The 20,000-nt window shown below is 43.9% G+C and overlaps 1 protein-coding gene across 1 annotated transcript in view; it reads right to left on the minus strand.

Moving 5' to 3' along the window:
• Positions 1-20,000, minus strand: part of LOC143291876 (rhomboid-related protein 2-like) — an 87,495-nt gene that overhangs the window by 4,191 nt on the left and 63,304 nt on the right. The window contains exons 7-9 of the mRNA XM_076602002.1: positions 18,761-19,021; positions 4,589-4,731; positions 3,416-3,528 (exon numbers count right to left, since the gene is read on the minus strand). Coding sequence (XP_076458117.1) covers positions 3,416-3,528; positions 4,589-4,731; positions 18,761-19,021 — 517 coding nt within the window. The remainder of the gene's footprint in view (positions 1-3,415; positions 3,529-4,588; positions 4,732-18,760; positions 19,022-20,000) is intronic.

The following is a 20,000-nucleotide window of genomic DNA, read 5'->3' on the forward strand; positions in this document are numbered from 1 at the left end:
AACAGGCATTGGCGCTTGCCTGCCGCGAAGATGAACTCGCCAAAGCAGGAAAGAGAAAACAAAAGCCTATCAAAACTGTCGTTTCCGTACGGACCCCCAACAGCACTACTGACAGTACCCCTGATGTGTCACCTGTGTGTGTTGACAGATCCACTTCATGCGGCACTGTTTGTGCTGCTTCCAACCTCAACACACGTGTTCCTGCTAACATTTTTACTTTCCGTGACATTGTCCCCTCTGATGACAATATTCCGAACTGCAATGTGTCCCCCGTGCCAGTTATAGCCTCTGCTCCGCTTCCTACTCCTGCCACACCTGTCTCAACTCCCGGAATTTTTTCTTCCTTCCCATTGTCCTCCACTGCTCAGTCACCATCTTCTTCTTCTGTTGTCTGTCTGCCTGACTCACCTGCTTCACCATTAGATTCCTCTCTCCTTACCTCTGATCTCTTTCATGCCTGACTGTTCAATGCTCAATCTGTCTGCCCTGATCAAAAGACTGACTATATTTCTGATTTTATTTTTGAAAAAAAACTTTGATATCGTATTTCTTACTGAAACCTGGTTAAAGTCACAAGGTCACGAACCCAAACTTAAACAACTGACCCCTCCTCATTCTCTCTCTCAGTTCGTTACGTAACCAACACACAGATCTGGCCATACGTTGGACTGGCTAATCGCACGTGAGTCTGATGCCATGGTTGCGTCAGTGACTGTAACTGACAAACTTTCTTCCGACCATTCTGTTGTTATATTCTTGCTTAATATTTCAAAACCTACCAGAACCAAAAAATCTGTTACTCGTCGCAACCTGAAATCCATCAACATGAACACTTTTTCTTCTCAAGCTGCTGAACGCCTTTCCAAAATTTCTTCCCTTACCGACGTATCCACACATTACAACACTGTCCTCTCTCAACTGCTGGATGAACATGCACCCCCCACTACCCGCATGCTCCCTGACAGACCCTCCGCCCCATGGTACACACAAGACATTCGACTTGCAGAACGCAAACGTCGCCAACTGGAAAGACGATGGCGATCAACAAAACTGCAAGTCCACAATCAAATATTCCGAAAACAAATAAATAAAGTCAAACATATGATCTCATCAGCAAAAACAATCTTCTTTTCTTCTCGTTCTCGATGCCACATCCACCAAATCTCTTTACTCTGTCATGTCAAATCTTCTCGGAACTGCAAAAAGGACTCCTCTTCCTTCTACCTACACTTTATCTGAACTCCCCAATGTCTTCTCTTTCTTTTTCGACAAAGTCCAAAATATTCGTACCATCTTAGACCAAATGTCTTTCCAACCTGTTCATCCTGATCCTCAATTCAGCGGCACACCTCTCCATTCCTTTAATCCATTGACTGAAACAGAAGTTCATGAAATCCTAAAAGAAATGACAGTAAAATCCTGTGAGCTCGATCCTATACCAGCCTCGGTCTTTTCCCAATGTGTCTCACATCTTCTCCCCACAATCACTAATATTGTCAACTCATCCCTTCTACCTGGAACGTTTCCATCCACTTTCAAAACTGCAATCGTCCGGCCTCTTCTGAAGAAGCCCAACCTTGACGCAAACATTTTGAAAAACTATCGATCAGTTTCTAATCCTCCGTTCATGTCCAAACTCCTTGAAAAAGCTGTCCTCAAGCAGCTTAACAACCACCTTTGTTTCAACAATCTCATCCACCCATTTCAGTCTGCCTATCGCGCTGACCATAGCACCGAAACCACTCTCCTCCACATTCTGAACAATCTACTGATAGCGTCCGACTCAGGAAAAATTTCCCTTCTCACTCTTCTCGACTTGTCAGCCGCCTTTGACACGACAGACCATTCAATCCTTCTTTCCCGTCTTCATTTTACATTTGGCATCAACGGCACTGTTCTAAACTGGTTCAAATCTTATCTCACTGATCGATTCCAGTCTGTCATTGTTGATCATTTCCAATCTGAACCCGTTAAAATCGAACATGGAGTCCCACAGGGATCTGTTTTAGGCCCAGTGCTCTTCACACTGTACACTGCTCCTCTTGCTGAAATTATCAACCGCCATAATATCAGTCATCATTCTTATGCTGATGACACTCAACTCCAGAAGAGTGATACCCCTGAAAAATTATTGTCGCTCTTGCAAGAAACATCCAACTGCTTCCTGGACATTCAAAACTGGATGACTCGAAATAAGTTACAATTGAACGCGGACAAAACTGAAGCAATGATCATAGGAACTAAACAAAAACTGTCTTCCATCACAATTGACACAATCAAACTTGGCAGTACATCCATCCCTCTTTCCACGTCAGTCAGGAACCTCGGTGTTGTCCTTGACAATACACTGTCCATGCAAAAAATTATCAGTCAGACATGTCAGTCCTGCTACTGTCAACTGCGACGCATCAGTGCCGTCCGGAAATATCTGTCCACTGACGCAACATCTAGACTTGTCGTTTCTCTCATTCTCTCTCGCCTTGACTACTGTAACTCTATTGTCTGGTATGCCTGCTTCATCCATTCAGTCCCTTCAGCGCATACAAAACTCTGCTGCCCGACTCGTCCTCAGAAAGAAAAGATCTGAGCACATCACTCCTCTTTTGCAACATCTCCACTGGCTCCCTGTCTCACACCGAATAAAGTACAAGATCAGCACTCTATGTTATAGATGCATTCACAAAACTGCCCCTTCCTATCTCTGCGGCTGCCTTCACCTCTAGAGACACTCCATCTCGCTCACTACGATCGGGCTCGGATCCACTCTGTTTACGCATACCCAGATTCAAACACTCGACTGTTGGCCGCCGTTCTTTCTCTGTTTCTGGACCTTGCGATTGGAATGAACTTCCTTTTTCGCTTCGTCAAGTCTCCACACTCAGCTCTTTCAAGTCTGGCCTTAAAACCCATCTCTTCCCAAAATAGCCTCCCTTGCCTGCCCTTCCTTGTCTTTAGGTTCTACAGTATTAGAGTCATGCATGCGTGTGAATGACTGGTGCGAAAGCGCTTTGATTTGTCTCTGCACAAGATCCAGCGCTATATAAATACCATTATCATTATTATTATTATGTTTATTGCTGTGATCGTTTCTAGAAGGGCCGGAAAAAAAAACCACGTACACATTTAAAAAAACAAAACAACACACACACACACACACACACACACACACACACACACACACTCTCTCTCTCTCTCTCTCTCTCTCTCTCTCTCTCTCTGTATCTCTGTCTCGTGTATGTGTATTTTTCTCTGAAAAAGTGACAGAGCCAGAGATAGACAAACAGACAGACAGGGAGAGAAGCAGACAGACAGACAAACAGGGAGACAGACAGAGGCAAACAGACAGAGAGAAGGCAGGGAGACAGACAGACAGACAGGGAAGAGAGAGAGAGAGAGAGGGGGGGGGATGCCTTGCCTGCTAGCACCCCAGCCATGTAGATGATGAAGACCCTGAAGCTGCCGTGCACCATCTCCAGGGGGATACCCACCAACACCTGTACCACCACGTTAAACAACAGGTGCACGTAGCTGCAAACACACACACACACACACACACACACACACACACACACACACACACACACACACACACACACACACACACACACACACACACACACACACACACACACACACACACACACACACACATCTGTTACATAGATCAACGGGAGTGTTTCTATGCTGCGACCTTATCGATGCTCGATTTTAAAATTTCTATTGTAGTTTATGACATTAATTGATGTTACACAGATATTTACGAATTGTTGTTCTCGTTTATCCTTTCTCTGGGCGGCCAGCAAGGTCGACACCACTTTTATGTTGTGTGTGTGTGTGTGTGTGTGTGTGTGTGTGTGTGTGTGTGTGTGTGTGTGTGTGTGTGTGTATGTGTGTTTGTGTGTGTGTGTGTGTGGGGGGGGGGATGTAGGTGGATGCGTGTGCACGGCTCGCGCAGCACACATGAATACAATGACAGATCAGTGGGTGACAAGTTTCACTGAGCTCCTTACTTTGCAGCAACGGGTTGATACCCTCTGCGCATCCCGTTATGCGCATATCCGGCTATATTTTTAAAGACATGAAATGTCTATTCATAAATAATGTCCAACTTTTGCAACCTAAATTCCTGGAGCTAAATGCACAGTATCTTTCGTGCATATTGCAACGAAAGCATGAAGTATAACATAAATAACAATGATTTGATCTTTGTCATCCACTCTGAGTAGGTAAATTTTTTGAGACTTTGCCTGAAGAATTGTTATAACCCCATACTAACCTGATAACGACATGCACGCTTTGCTGTACAGCCGCCAAAATTGCAGTTGCAGGAAAACGTATGATGTCGTTATCAGGTTAGTAAGGGGTTATGACGGTGACTTTTCGGACAATTTACACCACATTTTACCTACTCAGAGTGGATGACAAAAGGTCAGATCATTGTTATTTTTTGTTATACTTCATGCCTCCATTGCAAAAGACACGAAATTTACCGTGCATTTAGTTCCAAGAATTTACGTTGCTAAAATTGGATAGATGGTAGGCTACGATGGACGCCACCACCACCACTTCCACCCACCCACCCACCCACCCGGCGTGGAGCAGCATGTAGAGAACGAAGCGCCACAGCTCCACCCGCCTGTCGGGCCGGTAGATGAAGATGGAGTGCATGGGTACGGGCCCGTTGACTGCCAGCCACCCTGCCTCCATGCAGTAGTACACAAAGCACCCCACCTGTTCAAGGAAAGGTAAGACATTTCTTTCAGGCATGCACCCGACTTGGAGTGGCAAGCATTGAAACATAACACATGTTTTTTGTTTTTTTTTTTTTTTTTTGTTTTTTTGTGGCCTCAGTTGCATGCAGGTCATGGAGCACCAGAATGTTTTTTTTTTTTTTTTTTTTTTTTTGTGGTGCTTTCGCACGCCGTCTTCATTGGCCAAAAAACCCAAAAACCTTTTTTCCCTTCTGTTTTCTTTCGTTGTTTTTTTTTCTTTCTATATAACATGTCAAGTTTTCGATTAATACATGTAAATACATCTAAATGTATTCAAAGTAGTATTCTTCCGAATACACTAAGTTCTTTGTCTGAATATTCAGTTTTCATGGACAATTTCAGTGAATATTTTAAAATTATACATGTGTTTTCAGTTGTCTGTGATTTAGTTTGCTCTGATGTGAGTGTGTGGAATCTGTATGTGAGATAATCATCGAAATCATCTTAGTATGATACATATACGTCGAGAAACATGCAATTAGATCAACTTTAATTATTGGAGGAAGAAAAAAAAAAGAGAAGAAGAAGAAGAAACCAAAAGGAAAGTTGACGTTCGGACATGAGGCAGGTTCCACCCTCCCCCGAAACGACGCACAGTGATTGTTCTTCTGAACATAACACAAGTAAATGAAGGAGGAACGGAAGAAAGGCAGGAAGAAAAGGAGGAATGGAAAGAAAGAAGGAACGAGGGAACGGGGGAACGAAACAATCAACAGAGAAAGGAGGTGAGGAAGGAAGGAAGGGAGGGAGGAAGGGAGGGAGGGAGGAAGAAATCAACAGAGAAAGGAAGGAAGAAGGAAGGAAGGAGGGAAAGAAGGAAGGAAGAAATCAACAAAGGAGGTGAGGAAGGAAGGAAGGAAGGAAGGAAGGAAGGAAGGAAATCAATAGAGAAAGGAGGTGAGGAAGGAAGGAAGGAAGGAAGGAAGGGAGGGAGGGATGGAGGGAGGAAGAAATCAACAGAGAAAGAAGGTGAGGAAGGAAGGAAGGGAGGAAGAAATCAACAGAGAAAGCAGGTGAGGAAGGAAAGAAAGAAGGAAGGGAGGATGAAATCAACTGAGAAAGAAGGTGAAGAAGGAAGGAAGGAAGGAAGGAAGGAATCAACTGAGAAAGGAGGTGAGGAAAGAAGAAAGGAAGGAAGGGAGGAAGAAATCAACAGAGAAAGGAGGTGAAGAAGGAAGGAAGGAGGAAATCAACAGAGAAAGGTGAGGAAGGAAGGAAGGAAGGAAGGAAGATGAAAGAAAGGAAAGAAATAGAAAAAAATAGAAGAAGAAAGGGAACAAAAACGAAAGAAATGAACGGGGGAAAAATAGAAGAAAATAAAGGACTGAATGAAAGGAGAAAGAAATAGAGGAAGGAAGGAAGGAAGGAAGGAAAGACAGAAGGACGAAAGGAATAAAAAGAACTGAGTCAATCGGTTCTGACCCACCCACCCCACTCCTCCAAACACACACACGCACACACACACACACACACACACACACACACACACACACACACACACACACACACACACACACACACACACACACACACACACACACACACACACACACACACACACACACACACACACACACACACACACACACACACACACACACACACACTTTCATACACAGAGGCGCATTTAAAAAAAAAAAAATTAAACAATAGAAGATAACAAATAATATAAAAGGAGGTAGGGCGAAGAAAGTAGGGTGGGACAATTTGAAAAAAAAAAAAAAAAAAAAAAAAAAAAAGAAGGGAAGAGGAAGCAGGGAGAAGGAGTGATGGCCTTGACGAAACGCGTCCACCAAGGAAGTGAGAGAATCTGAGTGCGATGGTTCGACTCCCAACACTCGCTAGTATTTTCCTCCCCCTCCACAAGACCTTGAGCGGTGTTCTGGACGCCAGTCATTCGGATGAGACGATAAATCGAGGTCCCGTATGCAGCGTGCACTTAGCGCACGTAAAATAACCCAACGCAAAACAAAAAAAAGAGGAAAAAAAGAAGAAAAAAGGGAAAAAAAAGAGGTTGTTCCCTGCAAAATTCTATAGAAAAAAAATCAACTAGCACTTGCAGGTAGAAAAAGTACAAAAAGGGTGGCGCTTTCACTGTAGCCACACGCTCTCTTTCTCTCTCTCTCTCTCTCTGGGGGGAGCAAACCGAATTTCGCACATAGAAATCTGTTGTGCCAAGAGTCATACAAGAGTCATACAAGAGAGTGGTAACGCGTCCGCCTAGAAAGCGAGAGAATCTGAGCGCACTGGTTCGAATCACGTCTCAGCCGCCGATATTTTCTCCCCCTCCACAAGATCTTGAGTGGTGGTCTGGACGCTATTCATTCGGATGAGACGATAAACCGAGGTCCCGTGTGCAGCATGCACTTAGCGCACGTAAAAGAACCCACGGTAAAAAAAAAAGGGGGGGGGGGGTTGTTCCTGGCAAAATTCTGTAGAAAAATCCACTTCGATAGGAAAAACAAATAAAACTGCACGCAGGAAAAATTACAAAAAAAAAAAAAGAGTGGCGTTGTAGTGTAGTGACGCGTTCTCCCTGGGGAGAGCAGCCCGAATTTCACACAGAGAAATCTGTTGTGATAAAAAGAGAAATACAAATATATATATATATATATATATATATATATATGCGTAACACCACATCTGCTAAGCAGATGCCTGACCACCAGCGTAACCACGCAACGCGCTAAAGTCAGGCCTTGACTTGCAGCATGGAGCGATTCCTACCTCTCCCCCCCCCCCCCCCCCCAGCCCCCCAACACGAATTACCTGTGCCCAAGACAGGAGGACAACACCCATGGGCGGTGGCCACAGACTATATCTATCCAAATACGACAGCGGCAGTGGTGACTTTTTCGGCGAAAACTCAATGTTGATAACAGGGTTCGTCTGCCCCTCACACTGTTCATATTCCATCGCTTGTCGACTCTCTAAGTTCACCATTTTAGTAGAAGAGATATCTTATTAGTTGATTTGATCAAAAACAGTAGGTTACTCTGTTCCAACGATTTCAAGCAGCGGGACACAATTATTATTTAGAATTATATATAAAAAGAAAGTATTCTGCCTGGAAAATGGCTTTAAAAAAAATCTTTTTTTTTTTTTTTTACTTGCTCTCTCATTTATCACACGTGAAAAACACACTCACACACAAAAAAAAAAAAGAAAAAAAAGAGAAAGAATAAAGAACAAACACAGATGGGATTAACCACCGAGCAAGAAACAAAATAAGATGGGAACTCGCAGATACACATGATACTATAATTACGGTGGCTTGATGCTGGTATTGACCTCAGGTTTATATACTGTTGAGACACGTTGGTCACGAGATGCGGGTTATAGACTGAATCTGTTGCCACGGAGAACTGCCATACGAGTACAGAATGCAAACCTTACGAACGGTAATCCAGCTCCCCATTTCGACAGACGGCCTCCAGCTGTGCCTCTGTGTGTGTGTGTGTGTGTGTGTGTGTGTGTGTGTGTGTGTGTGTGTGTGTGTGTGTGTGTGTGTGTGTGTGTGTGTGTGTGTGTGTGTGTGTGTGTGTGTGAGAGAGAGAGAGAGAGAGAGAGAGAGAGAGAGATTCAAGAATCAAAAACTTTATTACTCAAGGATAAAGATTTTAGGCATCGCCCAGTCTTCCAATCTGTCCTTGTGAACAATGACAACATTAACGATAACGACACAACAATAATAATTTGGTTAACACTGCTACATCTACTGCTACTACAACGAAGAATGATCACTATCATCATCATTAACATCGTAAAAAGTAATAAAACGAACGCATTCACACATTCATATCCATACACATGCACACACTCTCTCCACCCAACATACTTACACACACACACACACACACACACACACACACACACACACACTGCATGCAGGTATAGATACAAATTTCACGAAAAAAGCATGATTTTTGTCTTTTTAGCTGGCTAAAAAACAAAACAAACAAACAAACAAACAAAACAAAAAAAAAAACACACACACACCAAAAACAAACAAACTTTGTGGGCCTATTGTTTGTGGAGCAGAAGTTCTCGTATGCTTGATTTGAAGGAACGTAATGAATCGCAATGAACGAAGGAAGAAAGTTCCAAACAGATGGTCCAAAAAATGCAGAGCTAGATTTGTACAAATCGATGCGCACACGAGGCAGAATATAATTATCTGAATCGTAACGCTCTGATGCCCGTTGAACAAGGTCACTGAGGTATGGTGGTGACATGTTTTTGTGTACTTTGAACACGAGGACCATTTTATTGTAGTCGAATTGCTTGTATAGTGGTAATATTTCCAGCTTTGTTAATTTTTCATCTGTTGATAGGGAGTGGTCTGGTAAAATAAGTTTAGCTGCTCGTCTGTGCAATGAGTTAACTTTTTTTTTTAGCTGGTTGTGACTGGCATTGCTCCAGACTGTAGATGCATAATTGACACGAGAGAGACAGTGTGCCCCGAAGAATAATTTTCTGGTTGGAGTATCGACGTAATATCTAAGTTTATTGAGTAAGAACAAATTGCGGGCTAATTGTTTGCATACATGGTTGATATGAGCTTGCCAGTTCAATTCTTTTTCAATAATTACCCCAAGAACGCGGTGCTCACAAACTTGTTCAATTGAGTTCTTGTTTACACCGAGCTTTAAAATGAGAGGTTTACGTTGGTGTTTCTGTCTGGATGTCAATGCCATACTTTTTGTTTTGTGTGGGTTAAGTTCCATGTGGTTTTGATAACACCAGTCTGAAATGTCATTTATTCCCTGTTGTATAGATGATTCTACAAGATCAGTGCCGGTGTCACTACAATGAAGGGAACTGTCATCAGCGAACAGATCGCAGATGACATTGCTAGGTGATATATGCATCGGCAAGTCGTTAATATAGATGCAAAAGTTTAGGGGTCCAAGAACAGAGCCTTGCGGAACACCACGATCTACATGACCTTCAGAAGAATACGAGCCGTCTAAGTAAACACGCTGTGTTCTGTTTTCCAGGTAAGACCGGAAGAAGGAAATATTTGCCTTGTTTTGAGTATACTCAGTCAGGGTTTTTTTGTTTGTTTTTTTTGTTTTGTTTTGGGTTTTTTTAGTATTCTGTGATCAACAAGATCGAAAGCCTTCTTTAAATCTAGAAAAACTGTTCCAGTGATCTTGTTTTGGTTGACTGCAGATAACCACGTATCACAAAGCCGGGTTAATGCTGTGTGACAGGAGTGATAACGCCGAAAGCCGGACTGAAGAGGATGAAAAAGGTTATTTTGCTCCATATGTTTCATAAGGTGCTTGTGGACGTGCTTTTCGAGAGGCTTGGACACTACAGATAGTAGGGATATCGGTCTTAAGTTGTTGAGATCTGTGATATCGTTTGACTCTGACAGTGGAATTACTTTTGCTGATTTTAGCGCAGAGGGAACGTTGTTCTGTTCGATGCACAAATTGTAAATGTATGTAAGGGAGTCTACTATGTAGGGTAGAGCAAGCTTGAGAACAGATGCATTTAACTTGTCTGGACCCATTGCTTTCGTATTCTTTAGATTTGAGATTAAGGAACCAACTTCATGAACAGCAAGTGGAGGGAGAGCGAATGAGGTACTGGATTTAAGACGCTCTTGACAAAATGTTTGTAGCGACGGAGGAGTTATGTAACATTCTGAAGGAAGGTAGTTTGCAAATGTTTGTGCTGATTTAGCAATGTTTAAAAAATGGTCGTTGAGAGTATCCGTTGGCCACACAGTGGCGACAGCATTTGTCTTCTTTTTATGATTATCGGTAATTTAATTAACAACACGCCATAATGTTGCCGTGTCTCTGTTATTGCTGATAAGTTTTTTCAAAATGATCTGACTTCGTTTGTTTAACTAAATCTTTCACTTTATTTCTTTGCTTTTTGTATTCAGTCTCTTTCCCAGCAGTATCTAACGCATCTCTAAGTGCCATAGATTTGATAAGATCTTTCGTCAACCAGTTCGGAAGTGTTTTGTGTTTTACTCTCCTCGTCCGAAGAGGAGCATGTCTGTCAACGACTGCAAGAAAGGTTTCATACCATACTGTTAATGCTTGCGCTGGATCCGCAGTCATGAATACTTTTTGAAAGGGTGCCAACCTCAAATCAAGAAAAAATGCAGCGGAACTGAAATTTTTGAAAGATCGATATTGGATCGTTGTGTGACCCTTGTTTTGTTTCCGAGGAAATTTACAAGACCATGTACAGAGAACGGGGCAATGGTCACTGATGCTTTTGTTGGACACTGTGATATCGCATACCAGATCTTTGTTATTTGTGTAAATATGGTCGAGTAGTGTGAATGACGTTTTCGTGATTCTGGTTGCATTGTGAATGAGTTGATGCAATCCAAAGAGAGTAGTAGTTGATTCCCATGCAGGTTGTGGTTTGAATAGATTAACGTTGAAATCTTCTAGCAGAATGACATTTTGTTTACGTTTATAAACATTGCCCATCATTTGTACAAAGTCATCATAGCAAGGAAACTTAGCTGAATGATTTCTATATAGAAATCCTACGAGGAGAGGGTGGACTTGGAAGGTTTGACCTGTGACCACATGCATTCCACATTGTTGGTTTCCAAGTCATGTCGTCTCGTTGAAAAGGGTGAAATATTTTTATGAATATATATTCCTAGTCCTGTTTCACCAGAGTGATTTGCATCACGTCGTATGAAGTTATAGTTAGGTATGGATAAGGCCTCGTCTGTGAAACGGGAATCAAGGCGCGTTTCGCTGAGCCCGAGTTTTTCAATAGGAGGATAATCATTTAGTAGCATGCATATATCATGAAGCTTATTGTATAAGTGATAAACATTCAAGTGACCAAGCCGTAACCCTTTATCATTCCTGATCCCATCAGACTGTTTCGCAGTAGTTGTCATAGTATAATGGGCTGTAAGATGACAATATATAATCAGGAGTATTAACAGAACGATATGTTTGAAAGAAAAACAAACTGTAAAAAAAGAAAGTGGAGATGCTCGTTCAAAATGAGGGTATGCTGAGGAAATGTCTGATTTCAGCTGTTGCCTGAGAGTAAAGAAATACAAACAAGTAGTATAACATATAATACACAGCAAATGTCTGATTTCAGCTGTTGCCTGAGAGTAAAGAAATACAAACAAGTAGTATAACATATAACACACAGCAAATGTCTGATTTCAGCTGTTGCCTGAGAGTAAAGAAATACAAACAAGCAGTATAACATATCCATTCCATTCATTCTCCTGCCCGGGAAGGGCGTAGAGGAGACATGAGGGACGATTCCGTAGTCAGACGACGCCATCCGGTTCTATCTTCTGCCTGTCGTATCAGCGTAGCGCTATCCATATTGGTCCATTCCTTGATGTTGTCCATCCAGCATTTGGCTTGCCGCCCTCTTCGCCTACCACCCTCTAGCGTTCCCTGTAGAACTGTCTTTTGCAGTGAATTGTGGCGTGTCACATGCCCGAACCATGACAGCTTCCTCCTTTTGCCCACTGCTAAGAGTGGTTCCAGTGGACCCACTAGCATAGTTATTTGGCTCTTGACAAAGTCATTGGTCTTTCTGTCCTTCCATGAGATTCCAAGCAGTCGTCTGAAGCATTTTGTCTCAAACGTCTGGACTTTCCTAGTAGTCTCTGCTGTTAAAGTCCAACTTTCACATCCATACAGCAGTATGGATAGCACCAGGGATCGGTACAGTTTGATCTTTGTTGGAAAGCTGATCTCTCTGCTCTTCCAAATCTAACATATAACACACAGCAAATGTCTGATTTCAGCTGTTGCCTGAGAGTAAAGAAATACAAACAAGTAGTATAGCATATAATACACAGCAAATGTCAAATTAGTCAGTCAGTGTGTGTTGTATTTGCACTGGGCAGGCTGTGGCAGAAACTTCACACACGGCAGTGCCGCCAACGCCGCTTAGTGAAGGCGAGAAGTTCGAAGATAAGAATCTGCAGAAACTGTTTTCCACACAGTGGCTGTAATCAAGACAGCATTGCTGCACTCCACAGAACAGCGTTCACCACAGTCAGGAAACAACACGATAGTTAATAATCCGCAGAGAGAAACCTTGGGAGGACCACAGCATAGCACAACTATTTGTAGAAGAACTAACGGCATAAACAAACACCAATTACTAGCCACAATATGTAGACACAAGCAGGATTACATCTGCAAAGTAATGATAATACTGAATAATAATAATAATAATAATAATAATAAGAAGAAGAAGAAGAAGAAGAAGAAGAAGAAGAAAGAAAAAGAAAAGAAAAATTAATAGGAAACAGATAATATCCGAACAGAAAAATTAAATCAAGCACTGGAAACGCAACTGATACTATTTGAAGACACGAAGTTGTTCAGTGTTGACACTAACACGGACAACAGAAGGTTCGGAGATGTTTAACGAAAACACCAGTTCACGTCAGGGTTAACGCGTTCAAAGTCACAGTTTTTCACTGAGTACCAATATCAATAACCAGCAGGACTAATAACCAATAGGACTGTCAACACAAGGGTCACACACACACACACACACACACACACACATATATATATATATATATATATATATATATAATCAAAATTTAATAATAAAAAAGTGACAAGTGGACTAGTTATCAAATGTCTTTGTAGCACACACACACACACACACACACACACACACACACACACACACACACACACATTTTTTCTTCTGTGTAACAGATGTGTGCACTTGTATTTTATTTGTATTTTATACTTTAGTACGATAGCGTAAAACAATATAGGTACACATGATTTATTCACACACTGACATTTTCAGAACTGAAAGAGATGCTGGGGAGGTGGATACATAAATCACGGCCAGTTATACCACGGAAAGGGTGGGCCACTTCTGAGAGGGTGTGGAGAATACAGCGGTGGTGGTGGTGGAGCCACAGGTCCACACACAGAACCGTACTGCCCAGCAGGAACACTTTGTTGTTGTTCCCTGACAGTGTGTGTGTGTGTGTGTGTGTGTGTGTGTGTGTGTGTTGTTCCCTGGGTTACGCTGCTGGTCAGGCATCTGCTTGGCAGATGTGGTGTAGCGTATATGGATTTGTCCGAACGCAGTGACGCCTCCTTGAGCTACTGAAACTGAAACTCCCTGACAGTGCAGGCAGGAGGCGGCGGACAGTGGTGGGGCAGAAACCAGGGCACGCTGCGCTGCCTCCTTGCTGGCTGGGTGACGGGTTCAGCAGAGGAAAGGGGTCACCGGTGGTGGGGCCAAGTGAGCATGCCGTGTGTCGTCACGCCTGATGAGCAGAACAGGAGCGGGGGAGGAGGAGGATGGACTGAAAGTGTGGTGGGGAGAAATGGGGTGGGAGAGGGTATTATGTTGTGGGTGGGGAGATAAAGTTGTATGTGTTAGCCTGTGTTTTGGTAAATCTGGAAACTCCGTCTGGTTCATGGGGGGAGGGGAGGTTGTGTTCGTTAACTCGTCGTTTGTTCATTGAATCATTTGGGCGCAAGGGCAGACTGTGTGGAGCGTGGTGGGTGGGGAGGGGTCGGCAGGAGGGGGGCCGTTTTGAGGGGCGATGGTTCATCATAGGGTGAGGTGAAGTGGGATCTGGTCGAAGTTGGATTTTTGAAGGGTACAGATTTTCGGCCATGCGCGCTGTACCTTTTTTGCTGGGTATATAGGCACTTGAATAGAGCGCCATTCTTGGCGCACCACTTTGAGTTGTGAAGGTGGCACAGTGGTCGACGTATGTCACCCCCATGTCTCTGCAGGCCTCACGGAGATGGGCGTTGCTGGGGTGGATGATGGCGTTCAGGGGACTCCGCCCCTTAGCAGGGATGATGGAGGAGGCCTGAACTGCTGCCCTGGGGAACACACGTTGGCACTGTGTGATGAGGGCTCCCCACTGCTGTCTGGAGATACTGGCTTCTGTTGTGGAAGACTCACAGCAAACAGCAATACCAACGTGAAACGTTGCCTGCTTCACGTGAGCTGGGGCAGGGGGGTTTGCTCAGTGAGCCACTGTGTCAGGCCAGAGACCGTTAGGTCTTGAGCACAGACTTTCTGGGGCTTACCACTGGGCGGGGTAGAGCGGCGCAGATCCACACTTCTTAGTGTTGAGTCACCAAACAGGATTGTTGTTGTATCCTTGGCGACATAGACTTGGTGGAAAGGGTGTTTAGGGAGAGGGGTTTTGTTGTCAGCTGGTTGTACTGACCGGGGACTGATACGTTGGGGATTCTCTGGTGTGGGATTCAGTGGAGTGATGGCCTAGAGGTAACGCGTCTGCCTAGGAAGCGAGAGAATCTGAGCGCGCTGGTTCGAATCACGGCTCAGCCGCCGATATTTTCTTCCCCTCCACTAGACCTTGAGTGGTGGTCTTGACGCTAGTCATTCAGATGAGACGATAAACCGAGGTCCCGTGTGCAGCACGCACTTAGCGCACGTAAAAGAACCCACGGCAACAAAAGGGTTATTCCTGGCAAAATTCTGTAGAAAAATCCACGTCAATAGGAAAAACAAATAAAACTGCACGCAGGAAAAATACAAAAAAAATGGGTGGCGCTGTAATATAGCGACGCGCTCTCCCTGGGGAGAACAGCCCGAATTTCACACAGAGAAATCTGTTGTGATAAAAAGAAATACAAAATACAAAATACAAAAAAAATGTTGGGAGTGGAGAGGGTGGGGTAGAATTTTGTGGGGATGGGTTTGTGGAGTGGTCAGTGGGCGTCTGTGTAAGTCGTGTCCGTCTTGTGTTTGGAGCTTGGTCTTTGTTACTGGATGCAGATGTTGGCTGTTTGTTTGAACTCATGTAGTGACTCTGTTTTGTGTTAAGTGCATCTATCTCAATGTTGAATGTTTGTTTGAACACATGTAGTGATTCTGTTTCGTGTTAAGTGCATCTATCTCAATGTTGAATGTTTGTTTGAACACATGTAGTGATTCTGTTTCGTGTTAAGTGCATCTATCTCAATGTTGAATGTTTGTTTGAACACATGTAGTGATTCTGTTTCGTGTTAAGTGCATCTATCTCAATGTTGAATGTTTGTTTGAACACATGTAGTGATTCTGTTTCGTGTTAAGTGCATCTATCTCAATGTTGAATGTTTGTTTGTTTGAACTCATGCAGTGACTCTGTTTCGTGTTGAGTGCATCTATCTCAATGTTGAATGTTTGTTTGTTTGAACACATGTAGTGATTCTGTTTCGTGTTGAGTGCATCTATCTCAGTGTTGAATGTTTGTTTATTTGAACTCATGTAGTGATTCTGTTTCGTGTTGAGTGCATCTATCTCAATGTTGAATGTTTGTTTGTTTGAACTCATGTAGTGATTCTGTTTCGTGTTGAGTGCATCTATCTCAATGTTGAATGTTTGTTTGTTTGAACTCATGCAGTGACTCTGTTTCGTGTTGAGTGCATCTATCTCAATGTTGAATGTTTGTTTGAACTCATGTAGTGATTCTGTTTCGTGTTGAGTGCATCTATCTCAATGTTGAATGTTTGTTTGAACAACTGTAGTGATTCTGTTTCGTGTTGAGTGCATCTATCTCAATGTTGAATGTTTGTTTGAACACATGTAGTGATTCTGTTTCGTGTTAAGTGCATCTATCTCAATGTTGAATGTTTGCTTGAACACATGTAGTGATTCTGTTTCGTGTTAAGTGCATCTATCTCAATGTTGAATGTTTGCTTGAACACATGTAGTGATTCTGTTTCGTGTTGAGTGCATCTATCTCAATGTTGAATGTTTGTTTGAACACATGTAGTGATTCTGTTTCGTGTTAAGTGCATCTATCTCAATGTTGAATGTTTGTCTCAGTTGTTGAAGTGAAGCTCGGAGAGCAGAGACTTCTGACTGAAGAGCTTATGTAACTGTGTTGAAGTGTGACATGGAAACACAGTCACCATGACAACAGCTGCTGTCTGTGGGTGTGTCTGAAGCATTGCTGGAGTCATGTGTATAGTTGGTGTCAGGTTCGTCACTTGTAACAGGCTGAGAGTCTCTTGTCATGGACGTGTTAGAGTCACCTGTTGTGGAAGTGTTGGAATCATCTGTAGTTGTGGTGGAACATCGGTTGTCTGCTAGATGAATGTTGGGCTCGTCTGGTCCGCTGTTGTCAGTGTTGGGGGTGCAGGGAGCATTGTCTTCTCCGTGAGGGGGGCTGAAGGAAGTAGATTCGGTGATGTGGATAACTGGAGAGGGAGGGGAACAATCCGGTGATGTGGATAACTGGAGAGGGTGGGGAACAATCCGGTGATGTGGATAACTGGAGAGGGTGGGGAACAATCCGGTGATGTGGATAACTGGAGAGGGAGGGGAACAATCCGGTGATGTGGATACCTGGAGAGGGAGGGGAACAATCCGGTGATGTGGATAACTGGAGAGGGAGGGGAACAATCCGGTGATGTGTGGGTAACTGGAGAGGGAGGGGAACAATCCGGTGATGTGGATAACTGGAGAGGGAGGGGAACAATCCGGTGATGTGGATAACTGGAGAGGGTGGGGAACAATCCGGTGATGTGGATAACTGGAGAGGGTGGGGAACAATCTGCGTCTGGTGTTTCCACTGTCGGATGTGTTATGTTCTCCTCAGTTGTCATGGAGACGGGGGGGATGAGTAGCTGGAGGGGGTGAAGAGTCTTGTGGCTGCAGGGCTGGATCGCTGCGGGGTGGGGTGTTTCCGGTCTGTGTGGTGAGGGCGAGGAGAAAGGCTGGGTAAACACACGTTACCTCAGCATCCAGCTGTGTGGTTGGCGTAACTGGGGCTGCGGCAGTGGTAACGTCTTTTCGCTGTTGGCTGGCCGCACACACTGATGCCGTGCTGTCCGCCTTTGGTAGAGGTGAAGGGTGACTGGCAGCCAGTGTGTGAACTATGGAGCGTAACTTGTCGAACTCGCATTCCACCCACTCCCTGCACGCTCGGCCTTGCACAAGTATTCTGTTTGTAGTGTAATATATATGTATCTTCAGTAATTTTCTGCTGGGCCGTGCTTTCAGTCTTAGTTCCAGAGTTGACTGGAAGAGACCTGGTGGCAATGTCGAGCAGGTCAATGTCGGGCAACATTTTAGTACATAACACATGGCTACTTGTGTAGTCACTCCATGCACACACTGAGAGACTCCTTCGGTGCAGAGGTTCCCACATAACGGCGGAATAAACAATAACGCCAACATGGCATAACTATATAGTGTTGTGGTGACGAATGTTTTTTGGATGGGGTCAAGTGTGTCTGATATGTGTTCAAAGTGAAGTTCGTTGTTCTGTTTCCCCCTGATCATGGATCAGGTAGTGACTGGACCCATGACGGCAACTGAACCCAGTTGCGGCAGTCGGCTGGTTACTGATCAGCCCATGCTGTTGGCTGGCGCTGAGCGTCTCTCGCGTACTTCACGATGTGCGCATTGTATCCACGAACATCGACAAAATAACTAAAATCACATTGTAGAAAAATGGTCGAATATGAAAGAAATGATTAAATTTATCAACATACCAGTTAATTGTCTTGATGTAATTCATGGACACAGTTATTTTTCATAATCATCACACAGCACCACAACACACGTCAGTACACCTTGACGCCATTGAGAGAGAGAGAGAGAGAGAGAGAGAGAGAGAGAGAGAGAGGGAGAGAGAGAGAGGGAGAGAGAGAGAGAGAGGAGAGAGAGAGAGAGAGAGAGAGAGAGAGAGAGAGAGAGAACTTATTCAAGTGTAGCCAATTGCCCCTCATGAAGGGGTGCAAACACCTATAATAAAAACAACAAATGATACGCAGCCATGTCAACACCATGAAAGAGAGAGAGAGAGAGAGAGAGAGAGAGAGAGAGAGAGACAGAGAGGTAGAGAGAGACAGAAATAGAGAGAGCCACAGAGTGAGACAGAGAGACAGAGACAGAGAGTGACAGATACAGAGATTCTGATACAGAGACAAAGAGAGTGACGAGAGAGACAGAGAGGCAGACAGAGAGACAGAGAGAGAGACAGAGACAGAGAGATAGAGAACTACCTCCAGCACCAAAATGAGCGGCACCAGAAGGGGAGGAGGACAACAGGTGTAGCGCTCAGCGTAGAAGCGTCGGTCTGCCTCCTCCGTCAGGTAGCCGCGCGCCAGGCGCCGCACCGCCCGCCGGAAGCACGTGTCGCGGCTAGAGGGCAGTCCGTTTCCGCTTCCGGTGCTGCTGCGCAGCACGACACTTCCGGTCCACACCTCGCCCTCCACTCGCGACTCCACGGCTAGGCGGAAGCTGGGGTTGCGTCTGTTGCTGAGCTGTGGAAAGAAGAAGAAGAGGGTGAAGAGAAAGAGGAGGAGGATGAAAGAGAGGAATCATTTATTTATCTTATTCAACTTATTAAAAAAAACTCAGTTCAAAAACATAACTCACATTGACTCGTCTGATTTGGGAAATCCTGTGTTATTGTGGACACTGCATAAGAAACGTGCATGCTACTTTTAGATAAAAGAAAAAAAAGAGCGCTAAAAACGTGTAAACATGAACACAGCAGAAAGAAAAGAAAAGAAAAGAAAAAAAGAAAAGGAAAAGCAACCAGAGCATTTGTTACAGGAGCGGCACTTTTGTTTCCATTACCATTGCGTTGAGTGAGATACAGTCTCCAATCACACCAGACTGTTTCGAAATGGGACAGAATAATAACAGTTCTTCTTTTGTTGATGGTGTTTGACCATACAAAAAGCATTGGACGAGGATGCAGTATAAGAAGAAGAAAGAGAGAAAGAGATGGAGACAGACAGACAGAAAGAGAAAAAGAGAAGAGAGGGGGGGGGAGAAGAACAAGGCAGGGTGATCACAAGAGAATGCTGGTGGGGGGGAAAGAAGGACAAATGCAGCATAAGTGAAAGAAAGAGAGAAAGAGATGGAAGGCAGACAGACAGACAGACAGACAGAGGAAGAAAAGAAGAGGGGATAAAAAGAAGAGCAATCATACAGGCAGGGGGACCAGAAGAATAAGAAGAAGGGGATAAAAAGAAGAGTAATCACACAGGCAGGGCCAGGGACCAGAAGAATAAGAAGAAGGGGAAGAAAGTGTATGAAAAAACAACAACAGGAGGACAACGGCAAGAACACAGAGACGTCGAGAAGAAAGAAAGAAAGAAAGAAAGAAAACAGTAAGGAGAAATGAAATGGAAGCAGAAACAGGAGGAGGAGGAGGAGAAGGAGGGAGAGAGAGAGAGAGAGAGAGAGAGAGAGAGAGAGAGAGAGAGAGAGAGAGAGAGAGAGAGAAGACAA

The sequence above is a fragment of the Babylonia areolata genome, chromosome 18 (genome assembly GCF_041734735.1).
Source record: "Babylonia areolata isolate BAREFJ2019XMU chromosome 18, ASM4173473v1, whole genome shotgun sequence".
Classification (NCBI taxonomy): domain Eukaryota; kingdom Metazoa; phylum Mollusca; class Gastropoda; order Neogastropoda; family Buccinidae; genus Babylonia; species Babylonia areolata.